Consider the following 27,015-nt stretch of genomic DNA (forward strand, 5'->3'; position numbering starts at 1 on the left):
TCTGCGGGGAAGGCTGAATCCCATCCCACAGGCTCAGCGTCGATCGCTCAGGGTCCAAGGGCCCAGTGGCTGTGTTTAGGCCATGTGCCCTCCCCTGATGACACTGGGGTGGTGAGGAAAGGCCTGTCTACTCCGGCATCTGGACAGACCCACCCACCAAGGCTTCACCCAGTAGGAGCAGGGACCCCCAGGAAACCAGGTGCTTTCAGGGAAGGGAAGGGAGGTGCACTGCAGCCGACAGCCCGCGGCTCTGTTTCTTTAGGGGCCAAGTGTCATATTGCTGACCTCAGCCGTTTCCACAGAGCCACCCCTGGGTCCCGGGGCCAGATGTCTTTCTAGGTGGCATTTCCTCCTGGAGTGCGAGGAGCAGAGTGTCCAGGGCTGAGGATAACCCGAGTGAGACACTAATGGCCACCGTGAGTCTCAGAGTGGGAGAGCGCTGTCTCTGGAGCAGGAGGAGGACATGGCTGCTCTGGCATCGGGGCGCTGTTCCCATCGCAGAGCACCTGTCTGCTTTGGGCCCCGCAGACCATGTTTCTCAACATAAAGTGCTGGAAACCCTGGGGGAAGCTGCCCCGTTCAGAGCTCTGGCTGGCACCTGTGCTCCCAGAGCGCTGGCTGCCTCCCCCGACCACGCCACTTGGGGTGTGCCCCCCTGCCCCCACCGGACTCCCCAGACTCCTGGTGGGCATCCTGCAGGCAGTAGTAGGCCTGGGCTGGGATGGCTTTGAGTCCTTGGGTTTTCCACCCAGGCACTGGAGGCTGGGGTACCAGCCAGGGGAGCAGTGGCACCCCGTGGGAGTGGGGGAGACACGGTGGGTTGTCTGCGGGCAATTGCTGATGTTCCCTGGGGGCAGGCTGGCTTCTGCAGCAGAAAGGAAGGTTCCAGAGAAGAGAATCGGGAGGCCGAACCCACGTGCTGTCTCCCCGTCTGCAACTGCCTTCTGTGCCCTCCCAGCAGAGCCCGCACATCCCCACAGCATCTGGCTCTGGTCAGTGTCCCTGACCGTCCTTCTCTCCCAAAGTCAGGGACAACTGGACAGGAGCCCAACCCTGTCCCCCGGGCCTGCGTGGTTTGGGACAAGTCACTCGATGTCCCCGTGCCTCTGTCTCATCACTTACATTGTGATAACAAACCCAAGTGCCTTGGGTTTGGTGAGGATGCAGTGAGGGCCCAGCGCCTGGCTCAGCGTACATACTGATATTTTTCTGTTCTTTCCTCCTCCCTGCTATCTGTCTCTTTATCATTATTATTCATAATAACATCACAGTTACCATTTACCTGTCACCTGTAAGTCAGCAATCCCAATACTGTGTGATAAGTGCTCCCATAGACGAGTCCCTGGGGCTGCCAGCCCAGAGCAGAGGGTGGGGGCGGCTCACCTGGGTGGTTCGGGAAGATTCCACTCAAGCTAAGCCTTGACAGGGAAGTAAAAATGACCTGGACCAGCAAACAAGAGAAGGTCATCCCCAGAATGGTCCAGGAGCGAGCACAGAGACCCGGAGAAGCATGGTGTGTAGGAGACTCGGGGAGGAGAGGACCATGGTGGAAAGGTGGGCAGGGGCCAGGTCACAGGAGGGCTTGGATGCTGGACAAAGAGCCTTGGACTTTAACCATTGCACAGCTTCAGCTGGCCAGGGGGATGGTTAAAACCAAAACCGTGTGTTAGAAAAAACACCAGGTGTAGTGAAGCAGGGATTGCAAGGACTGGGCAGGAGATGGGGAGGTGAACTGCCGCCCCTCGTTACCACCATCCACGCTCTGCCCCCACCCTCTCTGGGGCCAGTGTCCACAGAGGAGACCACTCTGCCCCGAAGCAGCAGGACAGCAGTCCCTGCCAAAGTGCTTACCCGTTGTGGAGGCGACTCAGAAGCCAGGCCACTTAAAGCCGAGCTCTGATTCTTTCTGTGCAGCTTCAGGCTCAGGTGCCAAGTTCTTAGCAAGGGGCCCTGATCATGTATGTTACTTTGGGGTCTGTTTAAGTGGGTCCCAGACCCAGCTCAGCCTCTAACTCACTGGGGGAACCAGATCAGATTTCCTTGATTTCCCCAAGTGTAAGATGAGAGGGCCTCCGAGGTGTCCACCTGCCCTAGTAGGATGGCACCAGAAGACTGGCCTTCCTTAACCAAGCGTCCCCGCAAGGATGGGTTCCAGCACTTTCTGACGGCTGCACTGCATCTTTGAAGCCTCTCTCGTGCACTGAGTTTACAGCTGCCAGTCCTTATCCGCCTGCAGCTTGGAGAAGATAGGAGGGCTGCCACCTGCTATCTCTGCGGCCTGACCTTGAAATGAAGCCAGCACACACAGATTACTTTGTAGAAGTAGACTGATTCGTGCTCCCGACAGCCACAGAGCATCGCTCATCTCATTAGCTGCCTCCTGAGCGGGATGCGGATCTCAGCCTATCTCGGCACCTGGTACCAGCCAGCCCGCATATCAGCCTGACCCCGGGTGGCCCCGCTGAGTTTGCCTTCAGGGCGCCAGACGATGGGTAATGACTAGAAATGAAATTAGATGAGTAGTTCACAAGTGTTCGCCACCCCTGAGGGTGGGAGAATCAGCAAACGCGAGACTGGTTTCTTGTACGTCCCCACTTTGCAGTCTGGCCCTCCTGTCTTAATCTCCCTTTTCTCAACTAAACACAGAACCAGGTGTGGGAAACTCCCGCTGGTATCCCTGGAAGTAGATGCTCTTGAAGAGGCACGTGCAGTTCATTCCTTTGCCAAAACCGTGTTCCAGAGCAGCCCTGTTCAGTAGTAATGGAAAGCAAGCCACGTTTGTAATGAAGTTGACAATCCTGTTGCTCAGTTACACCTGCTGCATATCAGGTTCTCAGCAGCCGTGTGTGTCTGGTGGAGCCGTACTGCACAGCACAGGCCCGGATGAGGAGGCGACGGTGTGCAATGCCTGACATAGGAGAGGTGCTCAACAGGTACCCCTAATATGAAGGGGAGGGCGGGAGGGAGGGAGGAGGAGCAACCAGGGGAAAAAGCCTGGGCTTTGGAGTCAGCGAGATTCACATTTTTGCTCCGCCACTCACTAATGGCAGGAACTTGGACCAATACCTTACATTCTCTGAGTCTTACTTCACCATTGGGTAACAGAAATAAAACTACCTACTTGGCAAGATGGCTGTGAACATCAAGTGAACTAAGAAACGTGGATATGCAGAGGACAGTCCCCGTCCCTCCACCAGCCCCTTCTCTCTCCCCTTCCCCGCCTCCCTCCTTCCCTCCCTCCTCTCTCCTTCCTTCCTTTCTCTCTCCTCTCCCTCTCCCTCTCCCCACCCTTCTCTCAACATCTCTTTTATCTGCCATGTAAAAGCAAACTTCAAATGAGATTTCCAATTTCTTTAGTTTGTGGCTTTAAAAACCAACAAATCACAGCTCTACAGCACTTGTTCTCAAATTTTTCTGCGTATCAGAATCCCCCGGAGCACTTGTTGAAACCTCGAGTGCTGGGCTCATCCCCAAAGTTGCTGATTCCAGGATCTGGGGCGGGGCCTGAGAGTCTGCAGATGCTGCTGGTCCCAGAACCACAGCATCAGCATGGTTGAAAGAGACAGGCTGAAAGAGAACTCATGGGAGAAAGGGAAAAACTTTGTATTTCATACCTTTAATGGTGCCTTTTTCCTGGTTTTTGAGGATGGAGCCCTACATTTTTATTCGGCACTGGGCCCCACAAATGACGTACTTGGTCCTAAGCATAGTGGAGGGGCAACTACAGGAGCGAGGAGCCCAGAGGATGTATTCATGGAGATATGAGCCTGGAATAAAGGAGGTGATGCTGCTGGCACTGTGCTAGGAGGGCCCTGTGCAAAGGAGGCTTTCTCCAACGCAGGGAAGAGGCTGGAGGCCACCACACTCCCCTGCAGCTCTGAGCTGCTCCACTGTGCAGGCAAAAGGGCACTAAGGGGGCTTGGTGGCCACACGAATGGATGTGAGATGCTGTGATGCAGGAGCAGGTGTTGCTGTTCTTTGTGAGGGAGGGGCAGCGGATGGCTGAGCATCCTGGAGGCAGGAGGCTGCAGGGGGCAGGACCACGGGACACCTGAGATTCCAAGTCCTCACACATGCTCCACTGGCCCAGCAGACTTCACTTACAAAACACACATTTTTTAAATTGAATTATAGTTGATTTACAATGTTGTGTTAGTTTCAGGTGTACAGCAAAGTGATTCAGACATACACTCTTTTTCAAATACTTTTCCATTAGAGGTTATTACAAGATACTGCATATGGTTCCCTGTGCTATTCAGTAGGTCCCTGTTGTTTATCTATTTAATACACACTAGTGAAAACACAAATTTAAAGACAAGATTATTGACAACTTCAAGACAGCTGCCAAAGAGCATTAAATTTCTAGCGCAGGGTCCTTCTGAGTGGAGGCCCTGTGCACCTGCCCTGGTTACGGGCCCGTAGGGCCGGCCCTGACTGTGGGCTTCTGGATATAAACACAGGACCTAACTTTCTGTTCTTTTGTGTTTGGGCTCCATCCTGTGAATGCAGCCTAACACTCTTGAGATCTATTCCTGCAGATTCACTCGTCCTCAGAGGCCCCAGTCAGAAGTGAATTAATTGGGATTAGCAGATACAAACTACTATATATAAAACAAAGAACAAGGTCCTATGATATAGCACAGGGAACTATAATCAATACACTATAATAACCTATAATGAAAAAGAATATGTGTATATACATATATGACTGAATCACTATGCTGTACACTGGAAACTAACACAACATTGTAAATCAACTGTACTTTGATAAAAAAAATTTTTTTAAAAATGAATTCAATCCACATCTTATCAGTGTGCTTATCCCATTCATAAACTTGGCACCGGAAAGGGAATGTGGCTTCTCCAAGTGCTGGGCATGCTCCCTGCATCCCACCCCAGCCCCGTGTTCTCCCCTGTCCAGCCCTGACCCTGGGCCCTGGGCCACTCCGCCCTCTGTCCTCTGCCCTTGGTCCCCATTTGCTGCAGAGACCACACACACATCCTGATCTGCTGAGGCAGAGGGGCCTTTAAATGGACCTCCTGGTGCCCACCAGCATGTTGCCCTGGGAGGCGGGGCCCATGTCAGCATCCTTGCAGATCAAGGCTCTGGTCTGGTCCGTTAGGTGATTAAACGGAAACCATCCCTCTTAAATGAGGCCAGTTAGAGGGAGCCTTTAGTGGCCCACCCAGGGCTCCGCACCTTCAGGGCAGCCTGGCTTTCTGAGTGCCTAACACAGTCCTTACCCCAGGGTGCTGGCTCAGTCTCACCTCGGCAGGTGTGACTCCCTGACTCCTTGACCCACATCCTTCTGACCTGCACAGGGAGAGCTCCCTGCTTGGCCTGCAAGGACTCCAGGGAGGGTCCCGCCCTGGCCAGGGCAGAGAAGCATGGACCCAGATAGACTCCAGGCTTGTTGCTGTCATCCTCGTCCCAGCCAGGGGACCCGCCTTCTCCCACCCACCTCGGGGCTTCTCATTCAAACCTGTGCTCACTTCTGTGGTTGCACCTTTCACGCATGAATGGAAGCACCCCTTGGTTTCTGACCTTTTCGTTTGGGGGCACTTAAGTTCCTCTCAACAGACTTAGATCTCCTCAGGGGCAGGTCCATGTCTGAGTCCAACCTATAACTTTGGCCTGGTGCTCAGTATCTGGCCCAGATGGGCACGGGAGGAGAACCCGCACAGTTGTGCCCATACCCTGGGGCGTGAGACAGCTTAGCTAACTCTGAGCCATTTGCTGTGGGTCAGGTCCCAAACAGCCTTGTGCTTGGGCGTTTGGACTGTCTTATCAGCAATAAGGAGCTACTGTTCCTCTTTTCCTAAACCAGGAAGTTATGATCGTATTTCACAACAACGAGCAGACTGGACTGAGTGTTGGGGAACAAGCGGGACCCAGAACCAGTTGGGGCTGCTTTATTAGAGCAGCCAGCATTGTGTGCTGACAGGCTGGAAGCAAGCAGGGGCCAGGAGGATGAGGGCATGGCTGGGAGGCAGAATGGCCAGACCTGGTGAGGGACGGGATGCTGGAGGTGGAGTCCAGGATCGTTGCCAGGTTGCTGGGCAACTAAGAGAGGACAGACAGGGGGAAGCAGTTTGGGAATAAAGATGACTGAGTCACTGTGAGGTCACAGAAGCCCAGGCTAGCAGCCGTGACGACATGGATTCACTTTTCGGGGAGCAGGGTTTATCCAGCCCTCAGTTCCACTCCCTCGGGGTCTGACGTTCCAGCGGTCCCCAATTGTAAGCAATACTTTTTATTTAAGACCCAAATCAGTGATCTAGGAAGCCCTTCTGGACTCCATCCCCACGTGCTCCCTGCGAACCCCTCCCTACAATGTCACTTTAATGACAGAATTCAAAAGCCAGCATCAGAACTTACTAGCTATATGACCTTGGTCAAGTTGCCAACTTCCTTATGCCTCAGTTTCCTCATATATAAAATGAGGATAATTAAGGTACCTGTACCTTGGGTTAGGGATGAGGATGAAGGAATTGGATGTGATTGTAAAGGGGGACAGAGGAGCCTTATTCTGATGATACCATTAAGTATCTCGATGGTGGTGATAGTTTATATAGCTGCAATGTGATAAAACTTATATAGACCGCCCCCCCCTCAGTACACACACACACACACACACACACACACACACACACACACACACACACACCAGTCCATGTATAACTGGGGAAATCTGAATCAGCTCTGTGGATTGTACCAAGGTCAGTTTCCTGATTTTTATATTGTCCTGTAGTTAGATGTTAATATTGGGGGAGGCTGCGTGCGGGGTACCTGGGAACTCGCTGTACGGTTTTTTGCAACTTCCTGTGAATCTAGAATTATTTCCAAAGAAAAAGGTTTTTTTTTTTAAGTACATACCTCGCTGTACACCAAGAAACTGACCCAACATTGTGAACTGACTATACTTCAATGAAAATATATTAATTAATTAAAAAAATTTTTTAAAATGAATTGACCATTAAAAGAAGTCCATATCTCATAATGTTTTTGTGTTATGTTATGATGCACCTGTATGTTAAGATAATACCTGGCCTGTGTTAAGTACTCAATAAAATTTGGCAAGTATTATTCGAGGTGTCTGCAAAATTGAGAAGCAAATGATAAACTTATTTTTAAAGAATGATCAGTAACCTTTCAAATACTGTGTTCAATATGTTTTTCTACAACCTCCAGACACCTTTTCAGATAAAATGCCCGTAGATCTAATTCAATGGGCCCAGTTGTTTATAATTAAAAAGTGTAGCAAATCCAGCACTTTCTCTGCATTTTGTGACCTTCTGGCCTTTCTGTGGTTTATTTATTGATTGACAGTTGGGCCCCTTGTTTCTTAGAGGTGTTGCACCTGGAAAACATTGAGAGTATTATTTGAAATTTGGCAAATGCACCATTTAACAGCTTACTTGATATTTCCTGAGTTTGCGGACACCTGTGTGTGGCGGTCCCCTGCCCCTGTGACTGCCACCCACCTGCCCCTGTCCTGTATGTCTGCCCCTTGTATGTCCTGACCCAGACCAGGTACGCGTACACATTTGCCGGCTGACAGACTGAAAGGGCCACTCACCAGTGAAACCTGCTCATTCCTTCAAGAGTACCTGGTCGTGTTCCTGGGACAGCAATAGAAATGAGGTCCCTATCTTAACATTCTCCACAGGACACGAACAGCAGGAGATTCTTAAAGTCATTTGTTGAGTTTCTATTTAGAAAGAGAAGTGGGAAGGGCACCTTACAGTGTATTGGCTCAAACTTCCTGACACCTGGGCGAGTGGACCTCACAGTCCTGTTGTACAGGTGTGGAAATTGAAGCCCAGAGGGCTAACTTGTCCCAAGTCATGTAACTGGTACAAGGTGGAGTCTGGGGTCCCATTCAGCCGAGTCCCCCTCTGGGGTCTCATCTTTGGCTGCCGACAGGAGCCCAGGTGGGTGCTGGGCACCGCGGCTTTAAGACATGGAGAGGCGCAGACAGACATCCCTCAGCTAGAGATAGGCGCACCGGATAGGAAAGGGTGATGTGCAGGAGGAGGTATCTTCTGAGTTCCAGCCCAGGACAAAGATGGAGATAGCATTCTTCATGAGTGATCTCAGCTAGACTAAATCTTTAGATAAATTAGGATGTGGGGAGGAATGTGGCAGGGGATTAGTGGGTGGGGGGTTGGACGACCCAGGTCACCTCTGGGAAGCCACGCCCAGGTACACAGTCTCCTCCTACGGGGCGCCTTCAGCTTAGGAACTTTCTTAGACACGAGGCCATTCTTTTAGTCTAGGTCTTTCCTACACAAGAAGTGGTCCGTGGACCACATCACGCATTGGCATCACGTGGGAGCTACTGAAAGGGAATCTGGGTTATAGCAATACGTCCTGAGGGGCTTGTGTGCATATTAAAATGCAAATCAATGCTCTCAAGCGGAACAGCATCAGTGCTACCCAACCCTGGACCCTGCGCTCCTGAGGGAGGATGCAGAGCCAGGTGCCTGGCTCTTTAAGATGCTTAATAAATTAAATCAATGAAGAAGCAGCATCTCAAAAGCAAGAAGGGAGCTAAAGTGATGGTTAGAGAGAGGCAAATGGTGACAAGAATTGAGTCTAGTTCTCAGGCTGCAAACTGAGCTGCAAACCAGGACTTGATTTACCCGTGGGCTGATTCTGGCCCACAAGACATATTTCGTCTGGCTCATGAATTTTTTTTTTTAATGGAAGTAATGGGGATTGAACCCAGGACCTTGCACGTGCTAAGCACACACTCTACCACTGAGCCACATACCCCCTGCTAAGTATTTTAAAAGCGAAAGATTTTACCCATAGATAATATAGATTTCTAGAGGGTAAATTTGGGCCTGCCTTCTCCATAGAAGCACTTAGCAGGAGCTCAGTAATAGCTGCCCCTTTCTGACAGAGCCAGAGTGTTCTCCAGTTAGCCAGAATCCCCACCACTCCCTATTGCCCCCCCCCCGCCTCCTGCTTTCTCTGTTCAACTTAACCTGCCTGATCTCTCTATAAGGGTCTCAGTCTGTGAGCCCTAGTGTAGATAATGACACCCCCAGTTATTTGTCTTGTGCGGTTGTAGTTAAGGGCGAGGTGGTCCATCACACTGTCTGAGATTCAATTCTGGCTCAGCCTCTGCCCAAGTCTGGGATCTGAGTGAATCATATAACCCTTTGAACTTCGGTCTCTTCATCTGTAAAATGGACTCAGTTAAAGCAGCTCTATGTAGAGCATTATGCACGTGCCTGGAACATGGTTAGCAGTTGCTAATTGATGAGACGTTAGCAACTGCAGTTGCCAGAGTGAAATAACTCACAGGTATGTGGCTATTTATTCCCTGCACTTCTAAAACGTCAGCATTCATTATCAATATTTTCCACAAAAAGGTGTACAGAATACATAAAATTTGTGAATTCAGTGAAGCTAAATATTTTATACATTTCAAATAAAAATTATGGATGTATGAAACGCACCAAGGGAAAAGATAAACCCATGAAATATAAACATTAAAATTATTACCCTTCTAATAAAAATTATTAGTGGATGAAATTAATAAAATATTCTTCAAAAATAACAAACCAGGCTTTATAAAATAAAGAAAATTTTAATGATAATGAACACTTGAAATGAAATCATACTGTTTGATGTTCTTTTTGAATCATGAACATATTTTGGTGTCCATTTTTTGTAGGTGCTGTAATATTTTTGAGAAATTGTTCCAAGCTAAATTTTAAACTTATCCTTTGGGTTCTTTATCTTCAGATAATCTTATTTCTTATTCAATTCTCTATGTTTTTTTTTTTTAACCTCCTTTTTTGTGGTTGGCAGGGGCTACTTTTTTTTTTAATGGCGGTGCTGGGGATTGAACCCAGGACCTCGTGCATGCTAATCATGCGCTCTACCACTAAGCTATACCCTCCCCTCAGGGGGCTATATCTTTTAATTGATCATGAGCTCTAGGTTTTTTTGTTTCTAGTTTGTCTTCCTCTTCGGCAGTGTTCTTCTGGGTAGGTGATCCCATGGGTCCGGTGGCTGGGTCACAGGGAGCAGTTAGTTGTGTCTGAAGGGCACTGGTTTGGAATGTCTTTGAACCAGAGTAAGGATTTAATGTTTCAATAGAGGCACCTTGGTTCCATTCCCTGCTGTGGATTATGGAAGAACATGTACCACTTTTTTTTTTCCTTTAAGCACTTTACACATAGTAACTCATTTAATTTAATTTAATTTTATTTTTCATTAATTTTTTTATTGAGTTATAGTCAGTTTCTGGTGTACACCACAATTTTTCAGTTGTACATGAATATACATATATTCATTTTCATATTCTTTTTCGCCATGAGCTACTACAAGATTATTTGATTTTAATTGAAGTATAGTCAGTTTACAATGTGTCAATTCCTGGTGTACAGCATAATATTACAGTCATATTCATGCATATATTCATTTCATATTCTTTTTCGTTAGAGGTTACTACAAGATATTGAACATAGTTCCCTGTGCGATACAGTAGAAACTTGTTTATTTTATATATATATTAGTTAGTATCTGCAAATCTCAAACTCCCAATTTATCCTTTCCACCCCTTCCCCCAGTAACCATAAGTTTGTTTTCTATGTCTGTGAGTCTGTTTCTGTTTTGTAAATAAGTTCATTTGTGTCTTTTTTTTTTTAGATTCCATATATAAGTGGTAGCATATGGTATTTTTCTTTCTCTTTCTGGCTTACTTCACTGAGAATGATGATGATGATCTCCAGGTCCATCCATGTTGCAGCAAATGGCATTATTGTATTCTTTTTTGTGGCTGAGTAGTGTTCCATTGTAGCTATATACCACATTTTCTTTATCCAGTCATCTGTCAATGGACATTTAGGTTGATTCCATATCCTGGCTATTGTAAATAGTGCTGCTATGAACATTGGGGTCCATGTATCTTTTTGAATTACAGCTCCCTCCAGATATATGCCCAGGAATGGGATTGATGGATCATATGGTAAGTCTATTTTCCGTTTTTTAAGGAGTCTCCATACTGTTTTCCATAATGGCTGCACCAAACTACATTGCCACCAACAGTGTACGAGGGTTCCCTTTTCTCCACGCCCTCTCCAGCATTTATCATTTGTGGACTTTGGAATCACGGCCATTCTAACTGGTGTGAGGTGCTACCTCATTATAGTTTTGATTTGCATTTCTCTGATAATTAGCAATATTGAGCATTTTTTTCATATGCCTATTGGCCATTTGTATGTCTTCACTGGAGAATTGTTTGTTTAGGTCTTCTGCCCATTTAGGGGTTGGGTTTTTTGGTTTTTTGTTATTAAGTTGTATGAGCTGTTTGTATGTTTTAGAAATTAAGCCCTTGTCAGTTGCATCATTTGCAAATATTTCCTCCCATTCCATCGGTTGTCATTTTGTTTTGCTTATGGTTTCCTTTGCTGTGCAAAAGCTTATAAGTTTAATTAGGTCCTATTTGCTTATTTTTGCTTTTATTTCTATTGCCTGGGTAGACTGCCCCAGGAGAACGTTGCTAAGATTTATGCCAGAGAACGTTTTGCTTGTTTTCTTCTAGGAGGTTTATCGTGTCTTGTCTTATGTCTTTAAGTCATTTTGAGTTTAGTTTTGTGTATGGTGTGAGGGAGTGTTCTAACTTCACTGTTTTACCTGTGTTTATCCAACTTTCCCAACACCACTTGCTGAAGATAGAAACCACTTTCTAAACAAGTTTTTCTTACCACATCCAAACTTCTATTGAAGCATATCCCAGGTGTAAATGATTCCAATTTTTAAAATATATATCACAAAAATACCTGACTTTTTGCAGTTTTTAAAAGCACATTATTCTAGAATACCAGAATGTTAAAAACTGGTGTTATAAGCACTAAAACAAAACAAAACAAAAAACAGCAAAAAAAAAAAAAAACCCCACCAGATTTGTCAGTTTTTCTCAAGGTCAGTGACACCTTCCTGGGTTCACAGAGCACAACTTTCCCCAAAGCTTTTCTGCAGACTTGCATTGGAGGAAGCAGAGCTGGGGAGGCTGTGACTGGGAAAGGAGGGAGAAAGGTCACTGTTGTCCCCGCAAAATTCACATCCACTGGAAACCTCGGACTGTAACCTTGTTTGGAAATAGGCTCTTTACCGATGCAGTTAGTTCAGGTCATGTGAGGATGGAGACAGAGATTGGAGTGATGCAGCTACCAGACAAGGAAGGCCAAGGATTCCCACAACCCCAGAACCAGTGGAGAGGCTGGAACAGAGGCTGCCCTAGGGCCTTCTGAGGGAGCCTGGCCCTGCCAGCACCTCCATGTTCGACTATGACCTCCAGAGCCCTGTGAGAACCAGCTTCTGTTGTTGTAAGCTGCCCAGTTTGTGGTCCTTGGTTACAGCAGCCTAGCAAATTTGGTACAGCCATGCAATTATGGGTGAAATGTCCAGAGCCACAGGCTCTTCGCAGCAGGACCAACTTTCATTGGCCTGGAGAATCCAGCCCACACTCTTAAGGCCCCAAACCCGGAAGTCCTGGCTTCCCTTCCTCCCCTCCTCCCCCCTGAGGGCCCCTCACCTTCCTGCACAGCCCTTCCATCTGTGAGGCTTGTTACCCAAGCTATGGCCCCATCATCTGCTCCGCCTGTGGCACCACCTGGTCACTTCCAAGTGCTGCCTGTGGTTGAGCGGGAAGAACAGAGCCTCAGGAGTCCCAGATCCCAGGAAAGGACTGGCTGCATCCTGGCCGTGCGCACGCCTTGCCAAGTCACCTCTCTCCTGAGCCTTATTGAATGGGGATCGTAATGATCTTCATGGGCCTTGGCAAGGGTGCAGAATACAGCAGCGCCTGGAACCTAATAGATGCTCATATGCGTGAGGGGCCCCTCCCACCCCAGGGCAAGCATGATGAGAATCCCGGCATCCTGGAGAGCTGGGGTTGAGCTGGGGCAGGTGGGGCCAGAACGCACCAGCAGTGGGCGGTGCCTCCCTCTGGGAGGACGGGCTTGGAGAGGGAGGGGGAGCGGCCGTCTTCATCACACACACACACACACACACACACACACGCACGCACGCACGCACGCACGCAGAGAAGGGGCGTCGGACAGGGGGCTCTGGTCTTCGGTTTCCCGTGTCTGGCACAGAGAGGCGCTCCAGAAATAACTGTCTCAGGAATGATGCTGGAGAGGGAACGAGCAACCCACCGGATGAGTCAGACCAAAGTGCGGCCGGTCCAGCCCGCCGTGCGGGAGCCTCCACTGAAAGAATGTGCGGCTGCGAGGAGGGTTTTCTTTTCTTTTAAATTGAGAGAGGCTGATCTTCTTTGTTCTATGAAGGGTCACTTAAGTGGCCCTCTTCGATACGCAAATGCCAGGCCAGTAAGCAGCCCGCGTCCTGGGATCAGTGCTTAACGGGACCTCTCGTGGCTGGGGGTGGGGCGGTGGGGGGGTGTTTTGTATTTTTGAGTGGTTTGGCAGAGATTTTGTGCCCTTTCTTTGGCCCGCAGCGGACGGGGACTCTGTCGGGAGAGTTGGAGAGGAAGAGAAACGTGTCGACTAATTGGTACAAAGAGCCCAAGTTTTCTGGAAGGAATGAGATGAGCTGGATACACCAACCACCATAGTGTTTTCACACTTTTTTGACAACAAGAAGTAGACACGCCATCCCACCCGAGGGCCCAGGCACACACGGGAGCAAGGGTCTCACAGAAACATACTGTTCCTGTATGCAGGGCCAATGGCATTTTCTATTCTCGGAGATTCTGCCTCATTTTACAAAATATTTATTGGCCAAGACCCACTGAGTTGACGTCATGACTTCAGTTGGAGTCCACAGTTGGAAAAATGCTTCTTAGGGTTTGGTGTTGAGGAGGTACCAAGGCCTGGCTGCAGGGAGGGAGAAGTGGCCCTGGAAATAAAGGCCCTGGGGTTAGTGAGCTCTGCCTGGTACTGAGTAACTAGGGGGGTGAGAAATGATGGTCGTGGGGACTTACCAGATACTGAACTGGGTCTGATGGGGCCATCTGAGGCCAGCTTTCCATAGAAATCGTGTGTGTGTGTGTTTTTGTGTATGTGTGTGTGTGTGATCTGACAGCATGGAACACAAGGAGCTTGTGGGCCTTCTCCCCACGCAGGAGGTCATGTGCCAGAGATGCTGTGTATCCCTGCAGAAACTCGGTCGCCCACTCCCTCCCCATGGGGTATCACTGTGGCACCCAGCAGCCCTTTCCTACACAGCTGTAATCCCGTGGCGGCCACCATGGCCAGCTTGGGAGGGGCCCGCCCCATGCCCTGACCATCCTGGGGCCGCCTGGCGCCCTGTGGGAGTGGTCTATAAGGGAGTCCACAGTCATACCCCAGAGGCCCTGCCTTACCAGGCAGGGAGCCCTCCAGACAGACGGAATGCTGAGGCCTGGGGAGAACACCCTGGAGGAGTTGTTGCTTCCACAGCAAAACCCCAGGGAACAGGGACCTCACCCATCCTAGCATCTACGCTTTAGACACTTGGCCAAGGCCAGCATCAGCTAAGAAACTTGATAGGCATCAGGATGGGACAAAAGTGGCCTGGACAGTTGCCCACCAGAACCAGAAATGAGAAGCTGGGCTGCCCTGCGCTTTCTCCTTCCACAACTAGGTGGCAGCAGCAAGCACAAGGACTTGAACCCCTTTCTGTGGACTCTACCATCCCCGCCTCTCTCCTCTGGGCTGAAATTCTCCCAGTCCCACCTCCCCCCGACCCTGCCCAGCAGCCTTGGCTGCAGCTCTGTGAAGAAACGGAAGGCCACTGGGCACTTAGTGTCCCAGTAAAGCCTCACATCCCTTCAGCACCTCTGGCCCCATCCACTGCCTCATTGAAGGACTGAGGGTCTTTCTAGATGATGGAAGTCGGAATTCAATTCAGACGGCTTTGGCATCACTTGCAGCCAAGGTAGTAAGCACAGAGGCAAAATGCAGTCTTGGGCGTCAGATAGCCCAGCTGCCCCTCACAGCACCTCTGAGCCCCAGGGTGGCAGCCAAACCTGTTTCCCTTTCCTATGGCCTTGCAGACAGTTCTCCAGGCTCCCCCTGCAGTAAGATGGGTCACGTGACTGAACTCTGGACAATGGAATGTGGGTGGGAGTGTGGCTGCAGGCTGCTCTCAGCCCCTGAAATCCCCTGAGATCTTCCTCTCCCCTCCTTGACAAGCAGATGGAAAGGATCCAGGGGAGGACACTTAGGTCCTCGAAGGAGCTTGAGTCCCCTAGTGACTGCCTGGAGCAGAGCCCCCCTCCCTCCCCCTTTTCATGCTGACCTACTCAGGATGGTGTCCTGAGCGCTAATGAATGTGTGTTTATGGGGTTAAGGCTCTGAGATTTGCGGTTGTTTCGTTACAGCAGCCAGCATTGATTACCTGATTAACGTGCAGATTTCCTTATCTGTGGCCTGGGTTTATACTCAGTCTCAGGGTGGTTATGTCTAAGATAGATAAGGTATGCAAATCGCCAATCCTGGGGGCTGGCACGTTGCAAACACTCACTCAGGGAGATGCACTGCAGGGCTGAGGTCCCGCCCTTGCACTGTCAGCAGCTGCAGCAGCAATGGTGACAGCAGCAAGGAGGACTAATTAGTCCCCAGTTCACAGTGCCTTGTCCTCAGCAAAGCGGCCCAGACACCAGGTGGGCCTGGCTCAGGGCAGTGGGTCTTCTGTGGCACGTGGGGATGCTGGGAGCCTTCAGAAGTGCTCAGGTCCTGTCTATGCAAATGCACTGTCCACTGGATTTTTGCTGTCACTGTGGAGACTCGCTGTTAGGGCAGTATCCCTAATGGAATGCCCAGCTGAGGGGATCACACAGACTGAAAAGGAGTCTGGAGCCAGACCCCTGAGTTCAAACCCTCTCTCTTCCACTTACTAGCTGTGGGATCCCAGGTAACTCACTTAGCAGTTCTGTTCCTCAGTTTCCCCATCAGTACAATGGGGGTATAGGAGGGTTCTTGTGGAGTTTGAGTTAATATATATAGAAAGCTCAATGCTTGGCATTGAGCAGATGTTTAATTTGTGTTGCTCTTGGGGGAGGATATAGCTCAGTGGTAGGGTGCGTGCTTAGCATGCACGAGGTCCTGGGTTCAATCCCCAGTACCTCTGCCAAAAATAATAAATAAACCTAATTGCCACCCTCATAAAAAATATTTTTTTTAAATGTGTTGCCCTTATTACTAAAGCAAGCATCCCACTTGGTGACTTCCTTGGTAAGCAGCTGAGACCACCTCCCTCCCACCCCTGTAGTGCATGGAAAGTTCTGAGGCCATCAGAGCCACCAGGAAGGCCCCTGTCTCGGCAGCCAGTCAGCCCTGGACAGGGAGCAAAAGCCCTCAGGGCCATGGCCATGGCCTCCTGCTCTTTCCCATGGTGCATTTCTCCTGGGAGAGGGGGAGGGGGAGGAAAGAAAGACAGAAAGAGCAGGTGGGAGCAGGGCTGGGAGTGAGACCTCGGGAAGGACAATGGGCTTTGTAAAATCCCTCTCTGGGCAGTCTGGCCAAGTTCAATGGCTTCAGGCCACATGAACAGCAAGAAAAATGTGGCCCAGGAATTTCTCCCCAACGATGCCCCTTGTCTTTCGCTGTGGGAATTTGGAGCTGCAGACACATTCCTTCCACGAACAACGTCCTCAGCAGCTGAAGGCCCATTGGCCGGAGCCGGGGAATCCGGCTGGTTGGGCATCTCTAGGGCCCTGCCCCCCGTGCCCCCCGCCCTGAGGAGTAGGCACAGCAAATGTGCAGGAGAACGGCCTCTCGCTGGCAGACTTCAGAGCCCGCTGAGTCAGGGACTGACCCCTCCCCGGCACTGCGTGCCTCTCCCGAGAGCCAAGTGTCCAGACAGTTTGTGCAGCTGCTTTTCCCTAATCTGTCACCCAGAAGTGGAAACTGGACGTCTTGGATAGAATCCCCACTTCTTAGAGATGGGAATTCACTTTTTTTCCCCTAAGCCAAATACTTCCCAACTTAAGAGGAAACAATTTCCCAGTGCTCTGAAAGTCTTCTTAACAGAGGGTTGCAAACTACATGAAGCCCACAGGCCAGGGGGAGGGTATAGCTCAGTGGTAGAGTGCATGCTTAGGATGCACAAGGTCCTGGGTTCAATCCCCAGTGCCTCCACTAAAATAATAATAATAATAATAATTTTAGAATACATAAATAAATCTAATTACCACTCCCCTTTAAAAGCTCACAGGCCAAGTCTGGCTCACCACCTGTTTTGTAAATAAAGTTTTATTGAAACACAGCCACACCCATTCATTTCTGTATTGTTTATGGCTGATTTCATCCTGCCAGGGCAGAGCTGAGTAGTTGCTATGGAGACCATAAGGCAAAGTTTAAATATGTTTTATGATCTGCCCCTTAGAAAAAGTTTATTAACTCCTAGTTTAAAATAGGAGGTATTACATTTACTTATTAACTTATACCACTGTGTTAATCCACAAAGGATTTGAAATGACTTGTAATGAGAACACGTAGAATGAAATGACGGTAACCCAATAGTAAAAATTTTAAATATTAAGGAACCAAGAAAATGCAAATAAAAATAGAAAAGCAAAATCAGGAAACAAAAACAGAAATGTGAAGGCCACTTTAAGGCCTTCATACTTGCCAGAGACAAATTGAAATTTCTCTGAGTTTCCTGGTAGCCAAGGGAAAAAGAAAAATGAGACTTAAGTCTCATTAAGAGAAAGGAAAACATATACCAGTCCATATGGGATCCACAGCTGTTTCTAGCACAAAGCAGTGTGGGCTTACTTCAGACAGACTCTACCTTTCCCAGAGTCACATACTTCATTAAAAAAAAAAAAAAACCCAGAACGATGAGTTAAACGATGTTTAACTGACTAGCTACATTCAAATCAGTTGGCTTCCATGCACTGTGGCAAAAATGCACAAAACATATCTTGAGAGATGGTGGGAGAGGCCTCTATTCTGCTTCTCATTTCTCTGTTTCAAAGCAAAAACTGAAGTTGACTTGGGGTAGCCCCAACTCGTCACTAACAACTTCAGTGCCCGGCACATAGTAGGTCCTTAAGAAGTGACTGACGTGGAGTAGCTCTAGCCTCTCTAGACCTCAGATTTCCCAGGAAAAATAAGGATGTATTAAAATGTAAAGTCCCTTCCAATTCCAGAATGTCTGTGAGTGTTGTACGTATGGCGTGTGCACACTGGATTTTGGCCAAACTTCTAACACAGATCAGAACTATGATGAGAGGAGAGGATGAGAGAGGGGGAAGCAGGACCAGATGGAGACCTTCACCTCTAAGAGGCAGGAGGCAGGAGGCAGGGGACAGGTCATTAAGAAGGCGATCTATGGTGGTCAGACTGCCTGGATGCAAGGACAGGCTCTCCCACCTATCAGCTCTGTGACTTTGAGAGCTCACACAACCTGGGCAGGTGTCCATATTCTCACCTGTAAAATGAGCGTGATGACCTATCACCATCATGGGGCTGCTGTGAAAATTAAATGACATAATGCCTGTCAGGTACCAGCACCAGGATGGGGTAGCTTTGCAATAAGTGGTCTACAAAGTGCTTTTATCTTCAAGAAGCCCTCTCTACCAGGTGTCAGGGCTGCCAGGGAACAGATGTTACTCTGAAAAGCAGTAAAGCAGTGATCCTTACGTGGTCATCCTGCTGGACGCCGTCTAGCGCTCCCCAGGATTTGTCTGTTTTACCGCAGGTCTCACCCACGGACATGCCTTAGATCCATGGGGCACGAATCCATCACCAAGTGCTGTCCCTTCTCCCACCAAAATATCTACCATAGAGTTAAGAGCGTAGGCTCTGAAGCAAGACAGACTGTGTTCTAACCCAAGCTCACCAGCTGTGTGAATTACTTGTGTAAATTTCTTCACCTCTCTGTGCCTCGGTGTTCTCCTCTTTAAAGTGGAAATAATGATGGTACCGAACACATAGGCCTGCTCTGATTCTGAATGGAAGGTCATTCTCGTAGCCTGGCTCGCCACCAGGGCAGGCAGCGTTAGCTACTGGTGTTATATACGACCCCCATTTCAGATGTGTTAGTGCCTAACAAAGTACCCCAAAGCTTAGTGACTTCAACATGTAGCCCTCTGCTCTGCAGCGGGGGCAGGGCTTGGTAGGGACAACTGTCTCTGCTCTACTTGCCATCAGCTGGAGGACCACCACACTCACACGCTGGCCCTGGCCTCAGTTCTCCACATGGCTGGGCTGGGCTTCCGGGAGCATGGCGGTCTTTGAGTGGTCCTACTGCTTACAAGGAGATGGCTTTCCCTAGAAGACAACAGGAGAAGCTACCATGCGCCTGAGGATTTAGGCCCAGGACTGGTCCAGAGTCACTTCACTTCTGTCACCTTCTGTAGGTTAAAGCAAGTCACAGGGCAGCCCAGATTCAAGGGCACAGGACCACATAGGGTGTGGAGCTCTGGGTGTCTGGGGGTGGCCTCAGCCCCACCGGAGCCTCTGTCCTCCAAAGCTGACATCCAGCTATTCTCTCAGAGCCCATTGCACTCCCTGGATACCCACCCCCTGGTTCTGGTTCTGCTTTCCCATGGTGCATGGGATGCTCAGAGGTCCCCATCTCTCTGGTCAGTTTTCTGGAATTGGTGGCTTGAGCTCAGCTGGAGCCTTGCAGCACCAAGTGATCTTTATGTTTTGGCTCAATTCAAGATGATGTGGGGTCATGATGAGTTCAGGGACTTTGAGTTTTCAGGCAAATTCCATGCTCAGTGTGTGCTTTTCCAGTTGCAGCCCATGACTCTACACCTAACTGGAGAAATGCCATCCATCCATCTATCCATCCATCTGTTCATCTGCCCACCATTCCACCCATCTACCCATCCATCCATTCATCCACCCACCCATCCATCTTTCTGTCCATCCATCCATCCATCCATCCATCCATCCATCCATCCGTGATTCTGACACTTACCATTTCATTGGTCTTGGGCAAGTCTCTTCACCTCTCTGAACTTTAGTTTCTTACTCTGTAAATTGAATTTAACGACATCTGCCTCATAGGGTTGTCCTGTGGTTAATTGAGATAATAGGACTTGTGAGTTGCCTGGCACATGATGGGAAACACATAGTGACTGTTATTTTCCTTCCCTACTAGGGAATAGACACACAACCAGAAAACGATGTAAAATCAGGAATTAAAGTGTGTGAAACCAAGGACAATAATACCATAAGCTCTTGCCTTGTGTTTTGTCTTGTAAACTTCCCTGGGAGTTGATATTTAAAGCCCCTTTGAAAAGTTGAGTATCCCAAAATGTATTTGAATGGTTCAGTGGGGATACTGACCCTCTGTAATAGGCTCGTTTGAAATGATCCTGCTTTGCTACTTCGTCTTAGAAAGATAAACAAGCAGCCCACAATGGCCGCTGTGATGTTTTCTTTTAAATCTTGCTTTCCAAATGTAGGACTTGGCCGTTGGACAATCACCCGGGGGCTCGCTCCCCGCACATGCTCTCCCTGAATGCAGGGAGCTCCAGCTTGGAATTCCTGGGGCCTCATTAAGCCTGCTGTGACTAAGTGATCTTGCCTGGTGCTAAAACTGTTTAAAATGACTTGGCAGCAACCAGAAGTCAGGTCTCTCTGTTTTTTCTCAGTTCCTCCCTTTTTGTAACCCCCGCCTACATGTCATGAAATGAAAATATCTTTCTTGCTGGATCGGGTGCAGGACAAGCCTCCTCTCTCCCTGAAGAAGCCTCATCCTGGTCTTTCTGGACAGTTAGAGGGAGGCAGAAATCTGTCCCACTGGTGTTAATCTCCTCTTTGAATGAGACTTAACTCCTGGGAAAACCTCTTCCCTGTTCCAAGTTATTCTTTCCTCTCTTTCCCTGCCTCCCGCACCCCCACCATTAACTCTTCTCCATGCCGCTGGCAGCCTCTGCCTCTGGCCTGGCCTCGCCTCTGCTCTTCTTCCCGACTGCCTCTGTGTTCTCAAGATGGGATGGGGGTTGGAAGGGAAGGAGAAAATGCCAGCCCAGCCAAGGCCATCAGAGGTTGACCACAGCCCCGTTTCAGGGGAAGGAACAGACCCTAGGAGCTGGAGGGGTGAGAGAGAATCTAGTATTAAGAAGCCTACTCTGCCAGATAGTTGAAATAATTTCTCTCATTAGATTAATTACACAATAACATGTAAATATACCTTCCTTTAAAGAAATTAGACCACTATAAGAACGCTGCATTCCCTCGACACCCACTTTCAATCCACTCTTGTCACTCACCGTCTCCCTAGAGGGAACCACTCTAGATTTGCTGTTTTTTCTTCCCGAGTGTTTTTCTAGACCCAGTGCCTAGAGCAGTACCCAGCATAGAGTGGGTATTACATAGTATAGTAATAATTCTTAGGGTGTGTGCTTTACATCAGTGCTATGAATCCACAGATCTTAAACATTCAGCTGCATCTCCCTCCTTTGATACAGTATTTCGTTTTATGAAAATGCCAGTGTATTTGATGACCCCTTGACTGCTGATCATCCTGTTGGTTTCAATTTTTGCAGTTACAAACAAGGCTGCAATGAAAAGCCTAGTAGAGGTTTTCCTAGGGGTTGGGGCTGAGTGCATGCTGAGAAATGAAATTGCTTGGTCCCAGGGTATTAGCATTTTTTTGTTTTAATAAGCAGAGCAAATGAACATTAGCTTCCAAAGTGATTGCACCAAAACAAACTCTTCTGGCAAAAGTGTCCATTTGCCCAAATCCTCACCAACAGTTGATAATGATGATGGTTCACACTTACAAAGCACTTAGCAACATGCCAGTTGTGTCCTAAATCATATATATGTATTCATTTAATCCCCACAAAGATCCAATGAAGCTGTTCTATTAGTCTTTCCATCTGATAGATGAGGAAACTGAGCACGAAGTGTTTGAATAACTTGATACCATCAAACCTTTAACTTGTGCTAAATGAGATCTGAAGCGGCCTTTCCCGCACATTTCAGGAGAGCTGTCTCAGGGAGGAAGGGTTACCCCAAGTCACACAGTCCATAGGTAGCCCAGCCAGGTTTGGGGGTAGCCTGGGCAACTCACAGTTGTAGAGTGCAGGTGAGCTGGGAAACTGAAAGCAGAGTGGCCCTGGTAGACGCTCCCCAAGTCACCCAAGAGGTAACTATTTAGAGGATGCTGGGGGAGGGGCGCCGCCGCACTTGCACCACGAGGGGACCTTTCCTTCTGGTCTGCGGTGGGTTGGTATCAACGCCCGGCATACTTAGCCAGCTCCCTGCGGGCAGGGGAGGGAGCCGCAGACCGCGCCCTCTCGCACAGCGCCCCCTGGCGGCCCGTCGCGAGCGCGCAGCTCGGCGCCCCAGGAGAGTAACGGGCCGCGGGGAGGGCGCCCGCGAGGGCAGGGAGCCGGCGCGGGGCCGCCCCGGCGCGCGGAGATAAAAGCGGGCTGGCGGCGCGGCCGGCGCGATCTGCGCGTTCTCCTATTGATTAGCAGGGTCTGCCCGGAGGCCGGGATGCCCGAGGCGCGGGACCCGGACGGAGAGTGAGGGGAAGGGACCGGCCGGGCCGGTGGCCACGCGCGCAGCCCCGCGCCAGGCTGGGCACTGCCCGGAGGCCAGACCTTGGCCGCGCCGCTCCGGGGGCACGGGCAGCAGGCGGTGTGTCAGGCATTGGAGGCGAGCGGCGGGCGCGGGCCGCTGCCATGGGGCTGTGCTGCTGCAAAGACTGGAGGGGACACCTGCGAGCGCCCAAAGGTAACTCTCGGGCGCGCACGTGCGCCGCAGGCTCGGGACCTCTGCGCTCCCGCCCGGCGCGCGTCCCGCTGGCTCCCTCCAGCCGCCACTGGGGGCTGCCAGCCCCGCATCGGGGACTGGTCGCCGGTTCCCCTGGGCCACCCGACATCTGCCCCCGCCTTGGAAAGGGCTCAGATGTGGCTACAACTCCCCCAGAGTCTCCGAACTTTGCAGCGCGCGCGTCCAGGGGCTCCTCTTGCTCCGCGGAGCCCGGATGGGGGTTAGGGTCCGGCTCCGGGGTGGGAGGGGAGCCGAGCGGAGGGGAGCGCCCGCCCTCCGGGGCCCGGAGCGGACGGGGAGTGCTGGCCGCGGGTCCGCCAAGTCCAAGGCTGGGGCGGCGGAGACCCCGGCGCCCGGCCCCGCCCGCAGGTCCTCTGCAGAGGGAGCCTGGCCTGCGCCCGGCGCCGCCTCTGCGGCTTAACCGCCTCGGAGCGGGGCCATTCATTCTCTTCGCCTGCCTCTGTCACTAACTTGGACCCAGGGGCCCCGACTCAGAGTTTTCCAAAAGTCGTGGCAGAACCTCAAGGGGAGCTGCTTGTGGAATGCGGCGGGCTTGGAGAGGGCTCCGAGCCGAGAAACGCGCTGAAGCCGTTGGCGGCAGCCTGAGGTCCGGCCTCCTTTGGGCCGTGGCCCTTCCAGTTTAACCCTTAACTGCCTGAAACGATCCCTGTTGATTGTCAGAAACATAGTGATACAACCCTTTACTGCAGCGCTCCCTAAACTCGCCGGAACCTAAAACCCACGTGCCCTGCACCCACTTCTTGTTAAACATGCAGATTCCCGGGCCCCACCCTGACCTTTCTGGCTAGGCTCTGGGGAAGAGCCTGTGAGGTTGTGTGTTTAAGGACTTCACTAGGGACTGTTATGACAACGTGCGTCTGGGAAGCCTTGCCTGTAAACCGAATGGTCAGCCAGGCTTTACCAGGATGGGCGCCAGGCTCCGGCTCCTTGAAAAGTATATCCTGGAAAGGTCTGATAAAGGTGTAAATGTGTCAAACAGCTTGAAGGATTCTTGTCCAGGTGACGTTAAGGATGGCACAAATACACAGGTTAGTTTCGCAAAGGGTTTGAGGTAGCTTATAACATGTGTAATAAACATAACACAACTAAATTGGATCCTACGTTTAAACAGGTCGTATAGAGCAAAGAGAACTGAGTTAGTCTGACTGTAAGATAGTGTTTATGGTTGAGTCTTTTTGCAGCTAAAACCAAATATGAATAGTTACATGGTTTTCATTACTCCAGAGCAACAGTTTTCCTAGCTTGGATTTAAAAAAGAATTTTGCATGTGGGGCTTCATGTTTGGAGGGAGGAGACCGAGGGCCAGCATGTCTTGGCTGTCACAGTGGCCAGGGCTACAATAAGATTCAGAGGGTAGGGTCCAGCTGCATCCTGGCCGAGGGCAGCCCAGAGCCCAGAGCAGAGCAGGAAGGATTTCACTTGGGGGCTGGCTGCAGCTTTCATCTTTCCTGACCATTTCTCAGTAAACCCTGCAGGGAGTTGGAGCCAGAGTCCCAGAAGTAAGGGTGGATTTGCAAGGCCTTGATTAGGGAGGACTCAACTGACAGGCCTGGAAGGGAGGCGGGGTCATCGCCTGCCAGGCTGGGGAACCCAGGCTATACCGATCCAGGTAATGACCAGGCCTGGTGTAGGAATTTTTCCCAGTTTGCCCCCCATCCTGCCACGCATCCTAAGGCACAGCTGGCCACAGCAGCCTGTGAACAGGGACCCAGTCTGAAGGGCCCACAAATTCCCAAAGCCCATGTAGATTAGCAGAGCTGGTCAAGCCTGGAGCAGGAGGGGCTGGGGAGCATTGTGGTGTCAGAGTAAGCCTGCCCTGTCCAGAGCGGGCAGCCAGCCACTGGCAGGCAGGAAGGTTGGTCTGCAGTTCAAGGAAGGCAGACATTTAGTTTTTGATGTAAAATCTTCAAATGTTTAAATGTCGTCGCCTCATTTAACACATCTGAAGCCATGTGGCCAGTCTGGCTAGGCAGGAGACAGTTTGGACCATTGTTCCAAATTGGTACTGCTACAAGCAGGGGGCACGTTTCCCTTGGTCATAAACTTAGAAATGATGAGTTATCGAAGTTTGGAAAGTTTTTCACTGCAAGACTTCTCAGAGCTTCCAACACATCGGTGCAACTCCAAATCAGGTGGACGGTAGATACAGTCCCTGGCAACTCGCCTTTCATCGAGCATCTTCCAGCAAGCACATCTTTGAACACACTTTGAGAAATGCTGCTTTGGACTGTGACCCAGTTGTCATAGCAGTGATGCAGCACGTCTGTTTGGGGTGTGTGGTGTGTGGTGTGTGTTTAGCTATTACAAGGTACCTGTGAAGAAGCTTTCTGACTTTCCAGTTTAGAAAAATGTGTTTTTTTAATTTAAGATCAAAAGAGAGTTCATTAGTCATTGGTATAACTTTTCCCAAGACAACAGCTGTTGTTCTTGACTTCATTCTTGGATATTTCTGAATCAAAATTTTTACGACAGGGTAGTTGATCATGTCATCCCTGGGTAAAAGTGTACTTGATAAAGCAGGCAAACTCAAACAATAAACCCCATGAAGAAAGCAGCAAAACTACAGCACGTGCTGGAGTCACCATAGGGGATCTAATCAACATGACTTTAAAATCCAAAGCCTGGCTCTCTCTCCAGGGGACACTTGCTCTCCTGCTAGTGGTGGAGCTGCAGGTGGGCAGCCTGGACCTGGGGAGGGATTGCTCCAGGTGCGTTGTGGGGCGTGATATGCTGTGATATTAATCACATTTACTATTATATGCGAGACAGATTGTTACAAATGGAGCCATCCTGGGTCCCGGGGGCTTCTGCAGAAGTCAAAAGGTCAGCGAGGGGGCTCTGATGTGCAGAGAAGGATTACACCCTCGCGGACTTGCTCTGAACTCTGAGGACACTGTCTGATTTCGTTGTTTCTGGGAGATGTTTCCAGGTGCTTCTGCTATGTTGAGCTCTGTGGTGGGTCTGTTCAGTGGCAGATTTCATTTGCTTCAACTTTGCATCGTGGCCCAAGGCTGAGACTTGGAGGAAGAAGTCGTACAGGAGGGCAGCACCAAGGCAGCTTTTGTTCTAGGCCAGGGAGGGGGCAAGGGCAGATTGAGGGTCCCTGAGACCTCTGAGGTGCACTGGCCCCCTGCTGCCACTCTTTGCCCCTCATGCTTCCGGTTGGTCTCAGCACTGGGAGCCCTCCTGTCTTCCGGGATCTTGTCCCCTGTCATGTCCTGACTGGCCCCAGCACCCTCACCCTCCCTTCCACTGGCTCCTTCTCTCAGCCCACAAACCTGCCTCAGTCATTCATCAGAACATTTTTTTTAAACCCATCTCTTACCCTTGTACATGCCACAAGCGTAGCCCACGTCTCCTTCCCTCCATCATCAGCCCCCAGGAGCAGTCTGCTGGTCCCTGCATCCCCCTTCTGCTCCTCCTACCCTTGTCCCTGACACCCGTGCCGGTGCTGGACCTGGTGAACCATCCCGGTGCTCTGAGCACCTGAGAGCCGCCCACCTTCCTCCCCCGCGACAGCCCCTGCCCAGCCCTGCCTGCCTCCCTGGGCATTATTGTGATCACCTCTAAGGAAACAGCCCCCAAATCCTCTGCCTCCCACCTCTGCAGTGCCCCCCTCCAGCCTGCAAATCCAGAACTCCAGCTGGAGTCCAGCACTCCCTCCCGTCCCTTCTCCCAGCTTCCAGGCTCTCAGCTCTGCCCCGTGCTTCATTCCCCATAACCAAAGGCTGACAGCTCCTGAGATCCTGCCTAGGGCAGTGTCCCCATCCCTGCCCCTAAGGTCACTGCAATCCCTGTGGAGACCCTCATCCTCTTGACTGCGCTGGCTTTCCTGACCAGTCATCCCAAGTTCATCCCTGCTGCTTCTAGCCCACAGCCCAGGCCAGCATCCCATGCGTGGCTCCTGTCACCCTGTGTCCCTCTCAAACCCCATCTTGGCCCCACAGGGCCTGCAGATGAAGGCCCAGCTTCTTAACCTTGCTGGCGTTACCTGACACCGTCTCCAGCACCCCCTCCTGACCTCCCCCCTCCACCCCGCCTGGGCCTCTCTGGCCCCTGCACACACCACACCCTCTCACGGTGCCTTCAGTTGGGCCTGAGAAGGGGCCAAGCCCCGGGAAGGTGGCCCACGCCTGGAGCCATCTCTGAGACCCTGGCCTGCTGCCCTCGGTTCATTTCATTCTCTCCGGTGCCTGGTTGGGGAGGGTCTGTCTCCTGTAACTGGCGGTCATATTGTCACCCCTGTGGTCTGGCACGACACTCCAAAGAGAATCT

General features: G+C 50.4%; 1 protein-coding gene, 2 long non-coding RNA genes and 1 other non-coding gene across 6 annotated transcripts in view; 3 read left to right on the forward strand and 1 right to left on the reverse strand.

Moving 5' to 3' along the window:
* The window catches only part of ARHGAP22 (Rho GTPase activating protein 22), a 143,575-nt gene that overhangs the window by 56,914 nt on the left and 59,646 nt on the right, over positions 1 to 27,015 (forward strand). Inside the window, exon 1 of one of the 3 annotated variants that reach the window (XM_072971158.1) lies at positions 22,574 to 22,680. The exons of the other annotated variants lie outside the window; for them this stretch is intronic. Within the exon in view, the coding sequence (XP_072827259.1) occupies positions 22,629 to 22,680 (52 nt within the window). The 5' untranslated portion in view covers positions 22,574 to 22,628. Of the gene's footprint in view, positions 1 to 22,573; positions 22,681 to 27,015 lie in introns of those variants that run through there. 3 annotated transcript variants of the gene reach the window in all.
* Positions 6,189 to 13,913, forward strand: LOC140699287 (uncharacterized). The gene is made up of 2 exons (XR_012077335.1): positions 6,189 to 6,240; positions 13,485 to 13,913. It is a non-coding gene; the product is annotated as an uncharacterized lncRNA (long non-coding RNA).
* Positions 13,745 to 19,996, reverse strand: LOC140699286 (uncharacterized). Its single transcript, XR_012077334.1, has 2 exons — positions 19,907 to 19,996; positions 13,745 to 13,885 (listed from the first exon to the last, which is right to left on the reverse strand). It is a non-coding gene; the product is annotated as an uncharacterized lncRNA (long non-coding RNA).
* Positions 17,037 to 17,109, forward strand: TRNAP-AGG (transfer RNA proline (anticodon AGG)). Its single transcript has one exon. It is a non-coding gene; the product is annotated as a tRNA-Pro (tRNA).

This window comes from Vicugna pacos, chromosome 11 (genome assembly GCF_048564905.1).
Source record: "Vicugna pacos chromosome 11, VicPac4, whole genome shotgun sequence".
Classification (NCBI taxonomy): Eukaryota; Metazoa; Chordata; class Mammalia; order Artiodactyla; family Camelidae; genus Vicugna; species Vicugna pacos.